The sequence below is a fragment of the Pieris rapae genome, chromosome 8, assembly GCF_905147795.1.
Source record: "Pieris rapae chromosome 8, ilPieRapa1.1, whole genome shotgun sequence".
Lineage (NCBI taxonomy): Eukaryota > Metazoa > Arthropoda > Insecta > Lepidoptera > Pieridae > Pieris > Pieris rapae.
This window is the reverse complement of record NC_059516.1, coordinates 4,223,601-4,242,551: the sequence shown is the minus strand read 5'-3', so window position 1 is coordinate 4,242,551 and position 18,951 is coordinate 4,223,601. Positions and strand designations below refer to the sequence as shown.

The following is an 18,951-nucleotide window of genomic DNA, read 5'->3' as shown; positions in this document are numbered from 1 at the left end:
AAGCTCTCCACCAATATTTGCCTCTTCGGGAATTATTTAATATTAATATGTATGTTATTTTAAATGTCTGTACTGAACGGACTATAATAGAAGGTTCTTTAAACTTTAAACCAATTCGGGACAAATGCACTGTACAGAGAGTCTATCAAGTTTCTCATATTATATCTTTCTTCCAAAAACTTAAAACTGGTAAAATATAAGGCAATGTACTCTGTGGAGTCAGATCAAGGTTTTGAAAATGGCATTTGGACAGTTTGACTTTGACTTCTGACGGAGGTTTTGGCAACAAGACAACGTTAATAGAACAAAGTTAATATGCTTTGTTATGAAAACTAATAGATATGTTTAATGATAGTAAATTATTGTATAATTCATTATGTTTGACCTATTATAAAACATGAAATGTAAATGAGATTAGATACGTCAAGTATCTACCACTAACATGTATAGCATTGAAAATGGACAGCGATGATCCACGCCAGCCTCTCCTTGGTAAGATTCTTTTATATATTAAGGGGTTTATTACAACTTTTTTGTTAATTTATTTATTATAATACTAAACAATCAAATCATATTTAGAATAAGGCTAAGGCTAATAAGAATGATGATTAATCAGGCAATTGCATTTACATCATATGAATCAGTGTTGTGGAATATTATATATCTAAAAGTTTTTTTTTACTAGATAGTCTAAAACAAAGATTAGTTCATACATAAAGATACTATAATTTGCTACTTTATCCTATACTCTGTCTGTCCAACATAACATTATAATAAAAAAATCTCGTAAATAAAGTTACAAAATTGTATGGCAATCTATTGTTCATAAATATATTACTTCCACACTTGGTACTGTTATGCCCTAGGATTACTATCATTATTAATCTTAGTCACATTTTACAATGTGTAATTTCTGAGCATGCTTTAACAAACTGATTCATTGTCAAAACAAAATTAATCTGAACTGATTAGAATAAAGCATTGTACAATATTTGTAGACATTAAGAGGATTGCTTTTAAATATTTATTTAATTTTTTAAATTTAAATTTTTAGTTTTGTATCTAGAGTATTTTATTTTTTAATAAGTTCTAGTAGACTTAATTATTTTTTAAGTTAAGTATTTATGAATAATTTAAGTTTTATAAAATCTTAAATTGATCATATCTGGGTAAGGAAAACATGAATGAAAGACTAAAGTCTTTAAAAAAACTAACTAAAGTCTAAAAATTATGTACTTTGCAGTCTATTTATATGATGGTTTAGAAACTAGTAAGTATATTACTACAAATCTGAAATGTTGGTTATTTTGAGTGTATTAATAGCGTAAGATTTAATTGGACTAACTACTGGACTACTTACATTGGTTTAAAGGCAAGTAATATTAATGAGTTCAACAAATTGTTAAAAAAGTTTTTGGTTTAAATTATATGAGTCATGCAAGAATATGTTTTAGATAGTTTTTAAATTTTAACTAGCTGCATTTTAACCAAAAAAGTGTTTGAAACACTAACTGCAAAAATATTGAACACATCGGGCAAGCCATGATAATGTTAGCTATACACCATATGGGAATGTCAGGAGTGTTTGTACATATTTTATACTAAATACAGATTAAAATTCTAAATAAATGATATTTTTTTAAACCTCTTTAAGTTCAGTAAAGTATAAGTATCAACTCACATATATACACATTGTATATTTGTATGTGGAAATAAGCTGTGAAAAAATAAATCAATAAAAACATATATATTTATTTATACTATATAACATATATTTTCATCTTTCTTTTTTTTCAATTATTGAGACAAGTTATGCAAATGCAGAATAATGCTGATATCATGGTGATTAAAAACAACTTTTTTTCTGTGCAAGAGACAACATAACTTTAATACTTAACCAGTTAAGTAATCTGTATATTAAGATTAAGTTCGGCTGACAACTATAAAATATTTTTAAGTAAGTAATTTTATTGTGTGAAAATAAAAAAAATAGTCAAGTACCAGACAATCTAAGTTATATTTACCTGGTGTTGATAACTGAAGACAATAAGAAATTGGTAAGAGGAAATAACTTTAATATTGACTTTGTATACATACATAAAATAAATAAAATTTATTGAACGTACATAAACGCAAAATAACATTGTATACATAGCTCGATTTTTCGAGTAGTTCTTTATAATAGTCGCAGCGAGAAATGTAATTCCCGTTCGCTCTTAAGTAATTTGAAGAATGAAATTATGCTTGCTTTTATAACTATCAAACATGTAATTATCAGATAGGTGTAATTAGATCGACTTATGATTCATAATAGTAATTGTAAAATCTGCGCATACGTTGCGTTAAATGGTTCTCCGTTAAAACACAAAACCGCAGTACATCATTTTTCGGAAGCGCGTGATCTGATATTAAAGTGTTTGGTGCAACACGCTTTAATAGTTGTTGAGTTGACTATGCATCTTATATTATCATTAAGATACGAAACGTCGAACCTACACAACGCGAAGTGACTTCAAAATGAGCGGCATTATTGGTATGAGATTTGTGTTAAATAGCGATATCGTGAGATCTATGTTATGTTATTGTTTATGGACTTAAAAGAGGTTCTATATTTGTATATGTACAAGCATTTGAATTATTTTATAATTATAATTATTTGTTTGTTATTATATTTTATTTTATTAAATATTATATAGCCATAGTCAATCGGTGATTAATTGTTGAATAAACTAATAGCTAATTAAAATTCGTTATGATGTTTTAATTAACATCAGCCTCGTATATTTATTAATTAAACCGGTATACTTAAAAATATAAAGAAAAATACGAAAATTGTGTATTTAAAATATTGTTAAACTTTGTATATATGCAAACAAGAGAGCGGTACATTTTTAATTAAATCTGATCTTATATTTACAAAATATATAATTTTTATAGTTTTATCTCTGTCAAATTAAGTAATATAAATATATATATTCAAAATGAGTTGAAAAACCATTTTTTTTTAATCTTTAAAATTCGTACTGCGACGTGAGGCATAGGTTTCGTTATTCGCTTTTTGAATGTATATTGTATTATTCAAAATCATCATCTTAAAATACCAAAATGTCGGGAATTATTATTTATTATTATCGGGAATTATATTTATTTATTAAGAAATTGTCAAATGCAACGAACGAAATTTCGAGGATACAACTTATCTTAATAAAGCCTACTTGACTGAGTTATCATCACATGATATCGATGATATGCCGATGGTCTAAATTGGTTGTAGTCTTACAGGCTTATGTCTTTAGCGGTAACAGGAAAATTACTACGACAAAATTTTTATAACATTTTGTCTGATTTTTTTAAGTTAAAACCAATTATAGCAAAGTTCAAATCAAAGAAATAATCTATGATAGAGTTAAGAGTATCTGGTACAAACAAAAACCCCGAAAAGGAATAAATGAAATCGAATTAAATCTAAATTTTTATTAAAGTTATGTTTTGGAAGTAATGTAATAAAAATGTTGGCATGGCCAATACCAATCTATCTTTGGCTTTGAATTGGTTATAGTCTCCGCAATCCCGTAAGTCATGTTAGAATAATTCAATATAAAGCTTTATTTATGTCAGTTTCATATTTCGCCATTTATTTCGATGGTGAGGGTCAGGTGTATTGAGACTCCAAACTCGAATAGAGGATACAAGTATGGTCTAGGTCTAAGGTCAGAAGATTCGAAAAGAAATATCAACGATACGCCTGAACGGTGATGCCTAGCGAGGTAGTGTGAGCGCATTGACAGGTATAGTCCGGGAGGTAGCGTTGCAAATGAAAAAGTCATAGTAAGCCGGCTGATATTGACATCGATACTTGATCTTATATGACTAATAAGTAAACCGACCGTCAGCTGCTCAAGTAGCGGTGGGTGCGGGTGTGGGAGGCTGCGGAAGATGTAAAAAAAATATATATATTAAGTAATAGTACGCTGGCTGGAACTTTTTCCATAAATAGTTGACATTATACTGAGCAAAAAAAAAAATCGTCAGCTGCATGGTAGAGGGGGGATTATGCGTCAGCTGCCCGCGTGAACTTGTAAAAGAAAAAACGTAAAATAAAGTTATAATACGCCGAATGAAATTTAAGTACATGATTCTACAAATAATTTAGAGTACGAAAACAACAATCAGCTGATTGAGTAGCGGTGGAAAGACCGTCAGCCGACCCAGTTAAGATTTAAAATTTTGGAGTATTGCTGTGAGGCTGTTTTCTTTCAAACACATAATTTGACATACATTCTGGCCTTGCTTGAACCCATAACACGACCTTCGGGCTACCTAAGCCTCTCCCCCTTAAATTTCAAAGCAGCATCTGCCTGAATTGTAGAAATGCACTCAAGTTGCAGATCGCCGCACAACATGAAAAAACGGAATGGCACAGATCCCGGGATATTCATGCCAAAGCTTAGAAAGAAGAAACAATGCTTCTTTTTAAGTTTTTTAAAATCACTTTTTATCGATTCCGCTAAAAGCCAACTATTTATGGAAAAAGTTCCAGCCAGCGTACTATTACTTTTTTTTTTACCACTTCCACAACCTCCCAATTCCACACCCACCGCGGGTGCGCCAGCTGACGTTTGGTTCCGTTAAAAGTAATTCGCGATAAATAGTAAAATAAGGCAAACGATCGGCGTAAAATCACTGCCGAAAATGCAACGCTACCTCCCGGACTAGTAGAATATTTAGTCAAATTCCATAAGCGCCGAAGATGAGATAGTCGCCCAATTAATATCGCCGTTTGTGGCAAAAATATTTTCTATTTGGTCGGAGCTCATTAGCGTACACAGTTAAGTAACTATATGTATATAGCACCTGTATCTTGATAAAAAAAATTTTAAATAACTCAATCCATAGTTGCTTGTCGTTTAAAAAAATCAAACACACAACGACACGCAATACTCGTCGAGCGAGTTTGCTTATCTTACCGAAGCCGCGTACAAATTATTTGAAGAAATCTATTAGGTATGAAGGTGTGCAATTATTTAACCAATTACCATCTCAAATTCGTAATATTGGAGTGTTTGACAAATTCAAAAAGGCATTAAAGATGCATGTTAGAATGAACATAGCTGACTAAAATTGTTACGGCTAATGGCGACGTGTATCTCGCTCGTATATAATATATACATATTAATATTAAGTTTCTCATGTAAATAAAATATTTCTGTTTTTGTAATGAGAAATAAAGTTCTTTAAACATTAACTATAACAAAAACCGTAACATTAGTAACTTTTATACCACAACAAAATTACGATTCGGTTAAACGGTGGCAGATGGAATTTCTCGATTGTTGGCCAAAACAAACTGAATTGTTTGGAGTAACTAGCGATATGCTGAAAAATTTAGAGTATGTTTTTAAGCTCTCTCAGGTAAGGGAAATAGGAAAAATAATGAAATCTAGAATTTACCTGGAGATGCCAAACCGCAAGCGAACAAATTGGGAGATAATTTTGATCTGAAAAAATGACAGGCAAAAAAAGAACATAAATGAAATATTTATATATTTAAAAAAAATCGACCTTTGTTCTTCGTTTTCCATTGGAATGTGAAATTGAACAGCCCGCGGAACAGCGGAATCGATGAAAGGTGGAATAGTGATATGGGGATTCCCCGAAGCCTGGGGTCCTTTTAGAGCGCTCAACTTACGTCTTCAAATTTGGCCAAGTTTACCGGGAGTGATGAAAACTATAAAGTAAACCTTGACCTGAACCTTGACTTGACAAGTTCTTAACACAGAAATGGCTGTGGCACCTATTCGGTTTGTACATAGACACAGACTAAGTCCAAGATTAATTTGCGAATTCATTATACGTCGACCGTAAGCCTGGCTAGTAACGCGTAGCTCGTAATATCAGGTACGATTTCCGGAAAAAATATAAAATATTTATGGTTAATTGCCTTTAATATTGAAATTATGGTATGTCCTACTCTGCCTCTACAAAAAGTTAAAGTTTGTTATGGGGATCTTATGATATACCAAGTTTTAAAAAAATAGTTACAGCAACTACTTGATAATTGCAATTAAAACAGTTCAGTATGTTTAACGCACCCAGGCTGTACGCCGATGTATTTTTATTAAGTTCGCAATAACGTATAAAATATGTAAAGCGTTTTATATATCTCGGAATCGACTCCAACGATTTTCATGAAATTTAGTATACGGGGGGTTTCGGGGGAGAAAAAACCAATCTAGCTAGATCTAGATCTAGGAATTATGATGGATTTTTTCTTTTATATAACCAGGTTATATTTCTATATTATTCTGTCGGTAAGATCGAAAAATAAAATTCATATTTCATCATTTTATTAGTATCATGTTATTCGTACTTAAATATAATTTCCAAAAAACACTATTTATAAAAAAACAAATACCGAGCAAGGCTCGGCCATCCAGGTACTATGTGTAAAATAATCAGTGTTGGGCTGGTGGTTTCAACGACACTCTTCCCTGAGGTAGCAGACACGATTCCAGACTAGGCGCCAATAGATTTACTACCTATGTCCGCATTCAATTCTCCCACGTTGAAGATGAGATGTCGAGCACAAAAGGGTGCTCATCTACTGGTATAATAAAAAAATATCTCGAACAGATGCATCTCAGTAAAATTGAAGCTGCCATAAGATAGTGGATAATTTAGAGAAATCTCCATTAATAAGAAATGCAGTGTAAATAAATCATATGACAAAGAACAACTCTCACATGACATCAATTATGTGTTGTTGATCTTTTATCACGCTGTCTCCTAAATGGCTTGATTGATTTTAAATTCGTCTTAAGTGAGGGAAGTAATGCCGGTTTGTTTTTCTATTGAGGCTTTCTTATAACGAAAGACGTAATAGGAAAGCCTCAATGGAAATTTGTAACTAAGTCAAGTCACAAATATACTTTTTTGTTGATAAATTTTCAGATTTACAAATGAATGTGTTTAATAGTTATGGTAAATCTTCACAATCTTGAAATTATTATTCTTGCCATCATCCACTTCGTAAATATAATAACTTTACGATCTATCTTTACAATTGGAGTACCACCTCAGGTAATTGTTACATTGAATGACTAGAATTTAATGTAATGCTATTATTTTGGGTCGGTCTGTGCCATTTCTAGTGCTGCTGTAGTCTATGGCCATGTATGGTAATGTAAGTAGGTTAACGGGTATTTTTTATTTTCAGGTCCGAGGCGAGAGAATAAGTTTCGGCGGGTGGCCTCCAAATTATGTAGCGTTCAGTCATGGAAGAGTCGACTTCCCATCACCATCTGGTTACCAAAATATAGGCTTCATTATCTTGTAAAGGATCTCATTGCCGGTAAATATTCTTTTTATTGTCCTTTTTGTTGGACTTTCAGTTAGAAATGTTTCTGGCGTTTTACGTGCGAAGGATTTTTTTATGCTTACAGGCTTTTCGAGTTAAATACAATTGACAACTATGCCACTGAAACTAAAGCATTGTTATAACTTAAGTATTAAAACAGTGTAATAGAACTTAATTTTTATAAAGCGCGATTTGTCAATTTACTGCTATAGGTGAAAATTATGTTATGTACATGTTATTCAGTGAAATCATTTAACAATTTGTTAGAAATGCTGTGTCTGTAGTTTATACTAAAACCAATTTCAAATAGAATCTCCGCACTAAAAAATTACTATATTTTTAAAGATAAAAGGATGAATCGATATACGATTTTTGATTTGATTTTTTTCTTATAGGAACTATCTAGTTTTTATATAACCTGCACGTGCACGGTTTAATATTACATCCGCTTACATTAAGCTGAGTGATTAAATATATAATGGAAATAATAACTATTTTACTTCCATATTACATACATATCGTATCAATTTATCAAGAAAGACCGTTAAAATATTATTTAATGATTCAAATGTAATTTGAGAAATACTTTTAATTTGCATTAAAGTAAGGTTTTCATTGCATTTTTAACAATTTGATAATACACATAACAGATAAAGAATTCTGTAGCCTAGACCTAATAGGTAGATCTTGTGATGCTGGTTCTATGGAGCATATTAATACTCTTATTTTTATGTTACAGGCATTACTGTAGGATGCACTTCGATACCTCAAGGAATTGCATACTCCATGGTAGCTGGAGTACCACCTCAGGTAATTGTTACACTGAATGACTAGAATTTAATGTAGTGCTAAATATTATTTTCTCTATGGCGAAGATAAACTATATGCTTGTATTAATTTTCGAAGAAAAGTTTACCTGTCTACTTATCTATGGAGCAAGGAGGTTTCGTAGACGACCAGAAAATTCTGCATTTATAGAGTTATATAATTTGTCAAATAAAGCGCTTTTTACAAAGTAGGTACTTAGTTTTTTTGTTTAAAAGGCGGTCCGTGATATATAACGCTAGTATCAAATCCCAATTCTGAGACAATGGTACAGTCGAAATGGTGGACGAAGTGTCGCAATCATTCGCATAGTTTTGTATAACGTTTCTCATTTGTTATCTACCGCCCATGCTAAAAGTATTTTGTTTCTCAGGTGGGACTTTATGCGAGTATCTTCCCGGGTATGGTGTACACGATATTCGGTAGTTCAAAGGACGTATGCGCCGGTCCGACCGCCATTTTGTCCGTATTGATCGCTAAATACGTTGCTCTGTCAGTTGACTTTGCATTTTTCGCTGCTTTCATGACCGGTATTATTATATTGTTACTCGGAATATTACAGTTGGGTAAGTAATAATAGTTGTTATTGTCCATTGTATTAAAAAAGTAGCGGAGAGTTTATTGCCAGTTCTTCTATTCCGGTCTACGCTTTGATTCCAGAACTGGCAATAAATGTAAAATTAGTAGCATTTCAAATTTATATTTATTTTTTGGCGTTCATAAGTGTACATGGTGTTACCTATATGAATAAATGATATTGAATTTTAATATTTGTACCGAAAAATATATTTGTTACTTTTCATAATTAAAATTATTTCAATAGGCGATTTCTGTTATTATTCATATAAGATATACATAATTAGAAAACATTCTGTTTTGAAGGAAAGCGAAACCAAGAATCAGGTTATGTTGGTTACCATATTGATTTTATATATAAATGACGTGAAAGTAATAAAATAAACACCAAATTTTATAATTTAATAATAACAATTTATTTTCCAAAAACGACCTTAAACATTCAACAGCATTGCATCATCTATACAAACCTAATAAATAGACGCTATACGCAAAATAAAACTAAATTATGGTCGTATTGAACTGTTCAATTGAATCAATGCACAATTTGGGAGTAAAGAAAAAGAACATTTCAACTAACTTCATTCAGGTGGATAATGGATTTCATTGTCACATGAAATTGTATCGAATAATATGAGTGTTTTTGGAAATTAGTTCTTGTAATATGTCCGCATGGATCTTACTTATCTTATTGCAAAAGCATATAACTATCCTTTTAAGATTAAGGATCGGATATTCTTTAATTTAGAAATCTTATCATATATCTAATTCAACATGTTGAATATAATTCAGTACATATTTGACATCAAAAAGGTGAAAATTTGAAACGCATGTTTATCTTGTTTACTTAAAAATATACCAAGATACAGACAGATAAAGTTACCTTGCGTATTTGTACTGGAATCTTGCCGATTTGAAAATTTCGCTAAAATCTATTATATCATGACTCACTACGTTACTTTTATTTAATTATTTAATATTGGTAATCACACGTTTACAGGCTTTCTATTAGACTTTATATCGCAACCGGTTATTAGCGGATTTACTACGGCCGCTGCCTTACAGATAGGTGCAGGGCAGTTAAAGGCACTATTCAGATTATCAGGTGAGAAATATTGAATGTATTGTGGCATTGGGTAGACACATTTTTGCGTCTGCTTCATGATTTAGCAAGCAAGAAGAACTCCTTTTGTGTTTAAACACAACGTAAATATTTTAGTATATAATCTGCCGTAGCAATAGATTTTAATTTATATAAAAATCCATCCATCAGATGGGTTGATATTTGTACGGTGAATAACTATATTTTTATTCCTGGCAACACCATATTCGTAACTAAAGTAACTATTTCGTATTGTGCGTTGTCAATACTTTCGGCCTAAGGTTCGGATTAGCCGATTTTAATAGGTCTAGTACTTCTAGTATTTTAAAAAAATCCAAGGAATTTCGACTGTTTTCAGCAATAGATGTTGTGTTCGTTTTTGATTTGCTAGAATACTACAAGTAAATACATTCTTACCACCGAACGTTGAAAGCTCCTTATATACTTACAATATTAGTTCCTTTGTTTCAGATTGTTCATAATTTATGTTAAGTTTTAGTTTATGCTTTACAAGTTGTTGCGAATAAATAAATTCAGTATCTTATTTTCAGGATCTTCGGGTGAGACTTTTATGAGTGCTATAATAAATTTCTTCAAGAATATAAGCACGATTCAACTGTATGACACATTACTGGGAATTATATCTATCATACTTCTTTATATCTTTCAGGTAAGAAATATTCTTTACCTTTTAACCAATATATATAAACTATATATTTTATACATACATCGTCGTGTTAATACATTTATGTATTCAGCCAGTTGTAGTACATAGAAGATAATTACCACTTAATTGGTGAATTTTAATATAACTAATAATTAATGTTTGTTTATATAAATATCCTTCAAATCCGTTGCAATATGATAAAATAATAAATAATTTCAGTTTTCCAAAGTTCGGGCACCAGAAGGGTCAAGCACGTGCCTAGTGAGAACGTCCCGTGCGTGGGTGTACGTAGTGAGTGCACGTAATGCGTTCGTAGTCCTCGGAGCTTCGTTACTTGCGTTCGCGCTTTATCGTTATGATATCGTGCCTTTTAATTTAACCGGTAAGTTTATGAGTAATACATTAGTTAGTTGAGACATATACAATTAAACACTATGTATCTGCATTATATATAATAAATTTAACTTAAACTAAGTTTCGTGAACCATTACAGATTTAAATATATAATCTGTTCGACTGTTGGATAATGAAATATAATAATTAAGTTTCTGTTGAGTTCTATCTTGGTTTCTTGGGGAACTACCCCTTTTTTGTTATAAAAAACTTAATTCATATTGAAAAAATAAAAAATTCGAGCATTTCGATCTTATTAATTTTTCTTTTCCAGGACACACAGTTACTATGAAATATTATCCATACTTTAGATAAATTCATGGCTAAATTCCAGGTGAAATCCAAGGCGGTCTTCCCTACTTTGGTCCACCGCCCTTTAGTACAGTAGTGAACAACGTGACGCTCGGATTCGAACAAATGCTTGCGGTGTTTGGCCCGAGTGGACTTGTCATGCCATTGGTTACAATTTTGGAGAGTGTTGCTATTGCTAAAGCCTTTGGTAAGTTTAACAAATACACGTCGTATTCATATTTACCATGGAGAGTGTTCAGAGAAATTGTTAGGATTAATACCTGCAGCTGAGTTTCATCATCGGACGTCGAGGCAGAATACGAAATTCCACACGTATAACCTCAACGCCCGCCGTTCCACAACTGCGCCTGTTTCAAGGCAGTTTTTGACGCGCACCACCACTTTGTGGAACCAGCTGCCCACTGAAGTATTTCCGAACCAATTCCACTTAGGGTCCTTCAAGAACAGACCAATTCTTAAAAGGCCAGCAGCGCACTCGCGAGCCCTCTGTCATTGAGAGTGTCCATGGGCGGTATCACTTAAATTCAGACGAGCCTCCTGCCCGTTTGCCTGACAACATCTGTCGGGTCCACTAGTAAATTATAAGTTTTTTCACTAACTGTGACCTGAACTAATAATCTAACCTTAAGAATTTATACTGGCATGTTAATTGTGTCGCGCTAAGCATGATATAAATTTAAACATGGGACTTTATAGAAAATGAAAAATACCATTTGTTGCCATGTTATCTTATATATCTAAGGGCTTTTAAATTAAATTTTAGCTGGCAGCAAACCAGTGGATGGTACACAGGAAATGATAGCAATAGGCGCGTGTAATTTTCTTAGTTCGTTCGCGTCCGCCATGCCCGCTACGGGATCTTTCACGCGAACTGCCCTTAATCATGCAAGTGGTGTGGTTACTCCGGCAGGATCATTTTTCAAAGGTAAGACGGATGTAAGCCTTTTTCGAAAAAAAATACACTTAATCTTATATCTTTAAACGAGCAATTCTTGTATATATATATAATTAGAATCTCGGAATCGGCTCCAACGATTTTCATGAAATTTAGTATACAGAGGGTTTCGGGGGCGATAAATCGATTTAGCTAGGAATCATTTCTAGAAAATGTCATTTTATTTGTGCTTTATCAACTTAAACAATAGAATTGCTTGTTTAAAGATGTCAGTCAAATAAAAACTTAAATATGAAATATCTTTATTCATTAATTATATTCATATTTCATAATTTTATTAGTATGTAATTCGTACTTAAATAAAATTTCCAAAAAACACGATTTATAAAAAAAAAATACCGAGCTAAGCTCGGTCATCCAGGTCCTTGTATATAAGACATTCATATTGATTTAGTCTATAAGACGTTTCATGTTCAAGAAATGTCCTAACCATTATTTTTATTGGAAGTTATATTTGACAGTTCTCAAGTGGGCATCCAGTCTTGAGATACCTATTGGAATTTGGCTTAAGTGCGTATATTATTTATTTTTAAATTTTGTAGCCGTATCTTTAGATGTTAATAAATATTTAAGGATACCTTAAATCAGTCATCACATCACACATCTTTAGTCGATAAAAATTTACGTCCCATGAATAATAATTAGTTTGTATTAAAAATACGTTTTTATATCAATTCGCAAGACCTTTATTTTTTTTAAATTGTCTATTCTCATTCCAGCTTGTACCGTGTTGTTAGGTGTGACGTTATTATCTCCGGCGTTCTTTTTCATTCCGCGGTCAACGCTTGCCGCAGTGATCATTGTGGCCATGATTTCGCTTATAGATGTTGCCATCGTTAAGAAGCTTTGGAAGAATAGCAGTGAGTGCAATTAATTTCTAAGAGTGAGTGGAAAGGGAACCATCTTTCACCGAATAAATTGCAGTCTTTTATGTATGACTAAAATATGTCACTTTAATAAGTAATATTTTTGTATTTAATTAAAAGGATATTGAGAGATAAGTAATTTTTTGAAATATTATTTTATTGAAATAATTAATTTTCATTCATTAATAGTATTTTTCAACTCCTTTGTTAACACTATTTAGTCACTCATATTTGAAATGCTAAAGATAGATTTCGATTGTTTTATAAAAGTAGAAATAGACACTTATTCTATGATATATTTTTTAATTTTCCTACCATATTTCAGAGGCTGAGTTGTGCGTTTGGGGTGTAACTATACTTGTGGGCGTGTTAATTGGACTAGAGTATGGAATAGCTGTTGGTGTAGCCTGTGACGCCGTAAGGGCATTGCTGGCGGCTGCCCGACCCAAATTATATACGGAACATATCAAGGTCAGTTTTACTCACAGAGATACGATTGTCTTTCATAAAATCAATCGTATTAATGGTAAATTTAGTTATTTTTAAGCTTTAATGTATGAAAGTGAATTTTAACTCACTTCATTCGCTTTGAGATTTAATTGACTAATCACTCCACATCAAACTCCCAAACTCTAATGACTTTCGTCTTTAACTAACTTTTATTGACCACCTCAAGAACTCAAACGTTTATTAAAATATTGATTATCGACGTTTTTATAAAAAAATATTTATTTATCCAATTTTTAAAGTAATAAAATCATTGTAATGTACGTGGTATATAGTAATGTTACAATAGCAATTTTGTCAGGTGCGTGGCAAATGCATATAAAAATAATTTTTGAACTTGTTTTTTATGATGATTGACGATATCTATATAATTATCTGATCGGACTATTATCTTTTTCCGGAGAAATAAAACAGATTTTAAAATAAATTCACGCATTTCCCATACCCTATTGTAGGACAAAACCTAGCCCGCGTCCAATTTCGAAGAAGGCTAAATTAAATATTTATATAACAGGTGGGTAACCATGACGTCACGACCGTATCGCTGGTGGGCACGTTGTCGTACGCGTGCTCGGAACATGTAGTACGCACCGTCAGTTTGCACGGTTACGAACGCAATGTTATAGTGTTGGATGGAAGGCTGCTGATGTCATGTGATTTTGGTGTCGCCCAGGTATATATTTTGTCCATAAGTTTTCTATCAGGATTGTACATTAGTATAATTTTCTTATCATTCAATTCCTGAGTGTCTTCCCTTAAAAGTAGTACTGACGTAAGTAAAATATATACCTCCGTTAATTTTATATTTAGTTTTAATTTTAAGTTTGTTCTTTCTCATTTATTCGTTTTTTCCAGTACAATTTAATATTATCGCTGTTCATGAATCCGTAAGATTAGCTTTTTAATTTTTAGTTTGTTTTTAACTCTTTGTTTTACTTAAGATAAAGGTACTATTATTTTTTTATAAAACACTTTGTTATGCATTTATTTTACTTTATTTTTCTGGTTTTAGTTTTATCTTACTAGGGTTGCCTGGAAAAGATTGCTTGTTAGCGATAAGGCCATTTTTATGTATTGTGTTATTTGTATTTTTTTTGCAAAAAAGTGTTAATAATTAAATAAATAATATGAAAAATAGGTATTTTTCTTAAGTATCAATTTTGAGTAACAAACATGTCCTTGTCCACAGAATATCATAACATTAATATCCGACTTGGATGCCGCTAAGCATCGTGTATTGTTTTGGAACTTTACTCCCAAGATACGGAAGCTTTTCCAGGATTTAGCTCCGTCTCTTGAGAGGAACTTTGTTAATGGACCAAGTGTTGAGCCCTTTGTTTTAGGTTAGTAATTCATGATAGATATTTTTTTCATATATGTGTGAAACTACCAGTTGAAGTAAATTTCTAAAGGGTTTGTTGCAGGGGAGATACTTAGGCCCTCATTTATTGCTTTCCTATACTGTTGGTATTGGTGACGCCCGTTAGCATACATTTTCTTTGTACCAAAACCTGCATGAACAGCTGTTCAAACTTATATGCAGAAGTTCGAGTCCTTATACAATTAAATTATTCTTGTTACAGTTTTTAACTATTCTCTTTCTATTCTGTTGTCTATTGAAAAAAATAGAAAACTGATTTATTATTTATGAAAAATTGTCTTTTAAAAGCATTTCTAACTTCAATTTTTTTTCAGGTTTGGAGACGGATAGACAAGACAATAACTGTAATTCATAAGTGTATATAATACAAAATAGTCATAGATAAGATGAGATATTCATATTTTACCAAAATGTATTAAAAATTTATACTTTAGGCTTAATATCTAGACAGTGAATAAAGATAGTGATTTATTATTTGTTTTATTTTCATACTAGCGACCCGCCCCGGCTTCGCACGGGTGCAATGCTGATACTAAATACACTACAGAAAATCTGTGAACGTTGTATATAAATATGTGGGTTATCCATAAGAGATAGACATATACCATTATGGACTTTTCTGTAGACCTTTTCAATGTGTACAATACTTAGTACATTATTTTTATAAAACTCGTAGGGTTCAGCCTGCGTTTGCAATGTAAGCGGAAAAAATGTAATTATTTACGACATCACAGTAGAAACCTCAAAAATAACAGTACTTCTCCACTATTTAATGGATGTTATTATACATATAAACCTTCCTCTTGAATCACTCTATCTATTAAAAAAACCGCATCAAAATCCGTTGCGTAGTTTGAAAAATTTAAGCATACAAAGGGACATAGGGACAGAGAAACCGACTTTGTTTTATAATATGTAGTGATACAAAGCCTCAATTAGTTCCCATCCAGGATGAGGGCGTCCCAGATAAGACGTGTTTGCGCTTCAAGCCTCCGCTTGTATCAGTACTCCAAATCAGATCATGTTATGTCTACAAGCATTTGTGTGATGTGACAATATCTCTTGCTTGACTTGAAGTTCAATGATATGAGAAAATTGGCACTGCAACTGAGTTATTATTTATAGTTATTGCATACAAAACAAGATCACACTAAAGAATACTTATTATGATATAACACGTATAAAGTCTGACGTAAGACCAGCATATAAGCTACTGAATTATTTTAATGCGTTACCAAGATGTTGGAAGGTGCTGTCCACATATAATTGGAGATGTCCATAGATGTATGATGCACTACGTGTGAATTTGTATTATGTTTTATTTATTTTTGATGTGTGTTGTCATTTATAGATTCATTATATATTTTCTCTTATACAAGTAAACACAATGTTACAAGTATTACTACCGTTTTATTTAATTGCAATAGCCACTAGTCCACCCTATCAGAAGTTACGTTAACTTTTTAAGTACCTGACGATATCTTACACTAATCTTTAATACTTATGAATTCCATCATAAAAAAAACAATAATGAATTAATATATCAAAACATCTGAAAACAGTTTTAACTTCGGGCAAAAAAAACATAACTACGCATTTAAAATGCATTTTATACGTATCTCCAATATAGGAGTGATTAGCAGATAACTGTGAAATTCTATCGCCGAAAACTTGCAAAAGACCAGTGGACCATAAAAGATTGGAAAAGATTTTAGGTTTATTGGAAAGAAGTCGACCCGGCTAGTGGCTCGCACGTGCGCCCTGACACTTATTGCACTAGTTTATATTCAGCTCTCGATTGCAGACAGTAATTATATCGAGTGCAATTACTTGTAATCGGGTAGTACTGGGCAAGTTGTTGCTAGTTGTAAGAAATTGCATTATAGTACTTTTAAAAGCGAATAAAGACAAAATGAAACAGATGTTTCTTACGCCAGAACGTACTCGTTAATGTATGAAACTACTTAATGGATTGCTTTGCGGTTACAGAATAAATACATATTGTGTTGTGTCATCATGCCGGAAAAGGTTGTTGAATTGAGTGCGTGTTGTAAGAGAACAACACGTGTGTGCCGTCGCGAGCCACATTATGACATTTATTTTACTACACAGCCTCATATATAAGTATTACATAATTACATGGGTAAAAAAAGGAGGAAACACATCGGGTGTTTCCTTAACCAATTGAACCAAATATTTTTTTATAGAACAGGTGGCAAACGGGCAGGCGGCTCGCGAGTGCGTTGCTGGTCTTTTAAGAATTGGTAATCTCTTATCTTGAAGGACCCTAAAAGTGTGGGTTAAAAACACATAATATTTGGAAGACTTACGATAACTGTAAGGACTAGTAACTGTAGATACCTACTACAACTACACTTTATGTTGATTAGTTTTTTAATCGAATCATTGAATAGTTTCCATAATTATAATCATCGTCAATGATTTGAGATTACACTGAGCATTTGATGTAAGCATCGATTGACGAAAACAAATGACCCATCAAGTCTATCTTCACTTTATGACTACAGTCCAGACAAAATACAATAACGGTTTATTAATAGATGCGCGCTAATAATAGGTTAATTATTTTAATATTAATTAATAGATCGTCACTGCTTTAACTTCTGTGGTTACAGTAAGACAGGCAAACGGCCTAGATTTATTTTATTTTTTTCAAGACAATTTAGCTGTCAAATGTACCAGCTACACTTCTTACGTATATAACAAGAAACAGATATCAACGGCGTTTAATTCATATTCAAATATGGGAATACATTCTGTTTTATAACGAGAATTCTCGCCAAGAACATCAAATTCTTGCATCGGTTATTTATGGAGCGTCAATGTTTAAATTGGTTTATGACGTTTTGCTAGCAATTTTAATGGTTATAATGTTAGAGTGTATATGTTCATGGCCTTATTTTTTGAATGTATTCGACGTTCTGGTGGACAGAAAAACTGTGTCCAATTTATGTTTCGACCAACTTCTTTTCTATTTAAGATTATGTATACAGTAAATAAATAAATAAAACGAATAAAAGGGCATTGCACCAAAAAGATGGAGACATTCTTGACATTTATCCTCTATACCCTTGATTTTAGAACTGGTACTTAGTAAATGAAATTTAGGTTCCTTAATTTTTTGACGTTCTTGTAACTCAGAAATCAGAAATGTGCAGTCTTTTAACGCTATGAATAAATTATTTTATTTGTCTCTAAATTCGTAACGAAACCAGTTTTTGCACTCACACGGAAAAATATCGTATAAAAGACATCAGAAGAAAATGTTTCTTTCTGTCAAATCTAAAAATGAAAGTATATTTCCGTAACGATTTACGCTTGGCAGTTTTGCGTAGCGGGTCTGGCGTTAAACGACGCGGTCTGAGCCTCAGCCAATCCCTACATTTATTTTAAATCGTAAATACGCCTTTGGGATATCGTCTTTATGCTATGTTTGCACTCATCATGTTTTAGTCCCATTTATAATTTTTTATTCATACTTATCGAGGATAAGAAAAACGACATGAATGTTTTGTAAATTACGTCCGTTTCGTTTCTCCTTAAAAATGAAGAAATAAATTGGTTTTCAAGGTTACATACCAACAATAAAAAGACCGGGCAAAAATTGACCTTTATGATGTTAAAAACATGATTAATTTGATCCATTAGTTTCAGTGTTATATAATCAGATCACCAATCATATCTGCCTGTAGGCGTACAGAACTCGCGGACTTAATTTTAAATGATTTCTTTAGATTCTTTGACTTCATGTATTTAATTTTATATTACTCTTATTTTATGTTATTGTGATATAAATAAAGTATTAATATTATTATACTTTAAGAAATATAACTACATTTCTTGGGCCTTTTCAGTATTAAGGATATTAATTATATCAACGTATATAATATTAATTAAATTAAGATCAAGTTAAATTATAATAAAATGTTACTTTGTTTTAAGTGATTTCCACGTTAAATTTTTATGCAATAACAAAATCTCAGATACAA

The 18,951-nt window shown here is 31.9% G+C and overlaps 1 protein-coding gene across 3 annotated transcripts; it reads left to right on the top strand.

The window, feature by feature from the left end:
- Positions 1-277: 277 nt before the first annotated feature.
- On the top strand, positions 278-15,415 carry LOC111002816 (sodium-independent sulfate anion transporter). Of its 3 annotated transcripts, none has more exons than XM_022273061.2 (14): positions 278-492; positions 7,217-7,351; positions 8,097-8,167; positions 8,556-8,748; positions 9,759-9,863; positions 10,412-10,530; positions 10,747-10,909; positions 11,255-11,419; positions 11,996-12,157; positions 12,907-13,047; positions 13,379-13,524; positions 14,075-14,233; positions 14,750-14,903; positions 15,256-15,415. In XM_022273061.2, the coding sequence occupies exons 1-14, from the start codon at positions 459-461 to the stop codon at positions 15,294-15,296; spliced, it is 1,788 nt and encodes a 595-aa protein (XP_022128753.2). In that variant the 5' UTR covers positions 278-458; the 3' UTR covers positions 15,297-15,415. The 3 variants fall into 3 exon arrangements, with proteins under 3 accessions (XP_022128753.2, XP_022128754.2, XP_045485139.1); XM_022273062.2 differs by lacking the exon at positions 278-492 and adding an exon at positions 2,417-2,533; XM_045629183.1 differs by lacking the exon at positions 278-492 and adding an exon at positions 6,952-7,080.
- Positions 15,416-18,951: the final 3,536 nt, after the last annotated feature.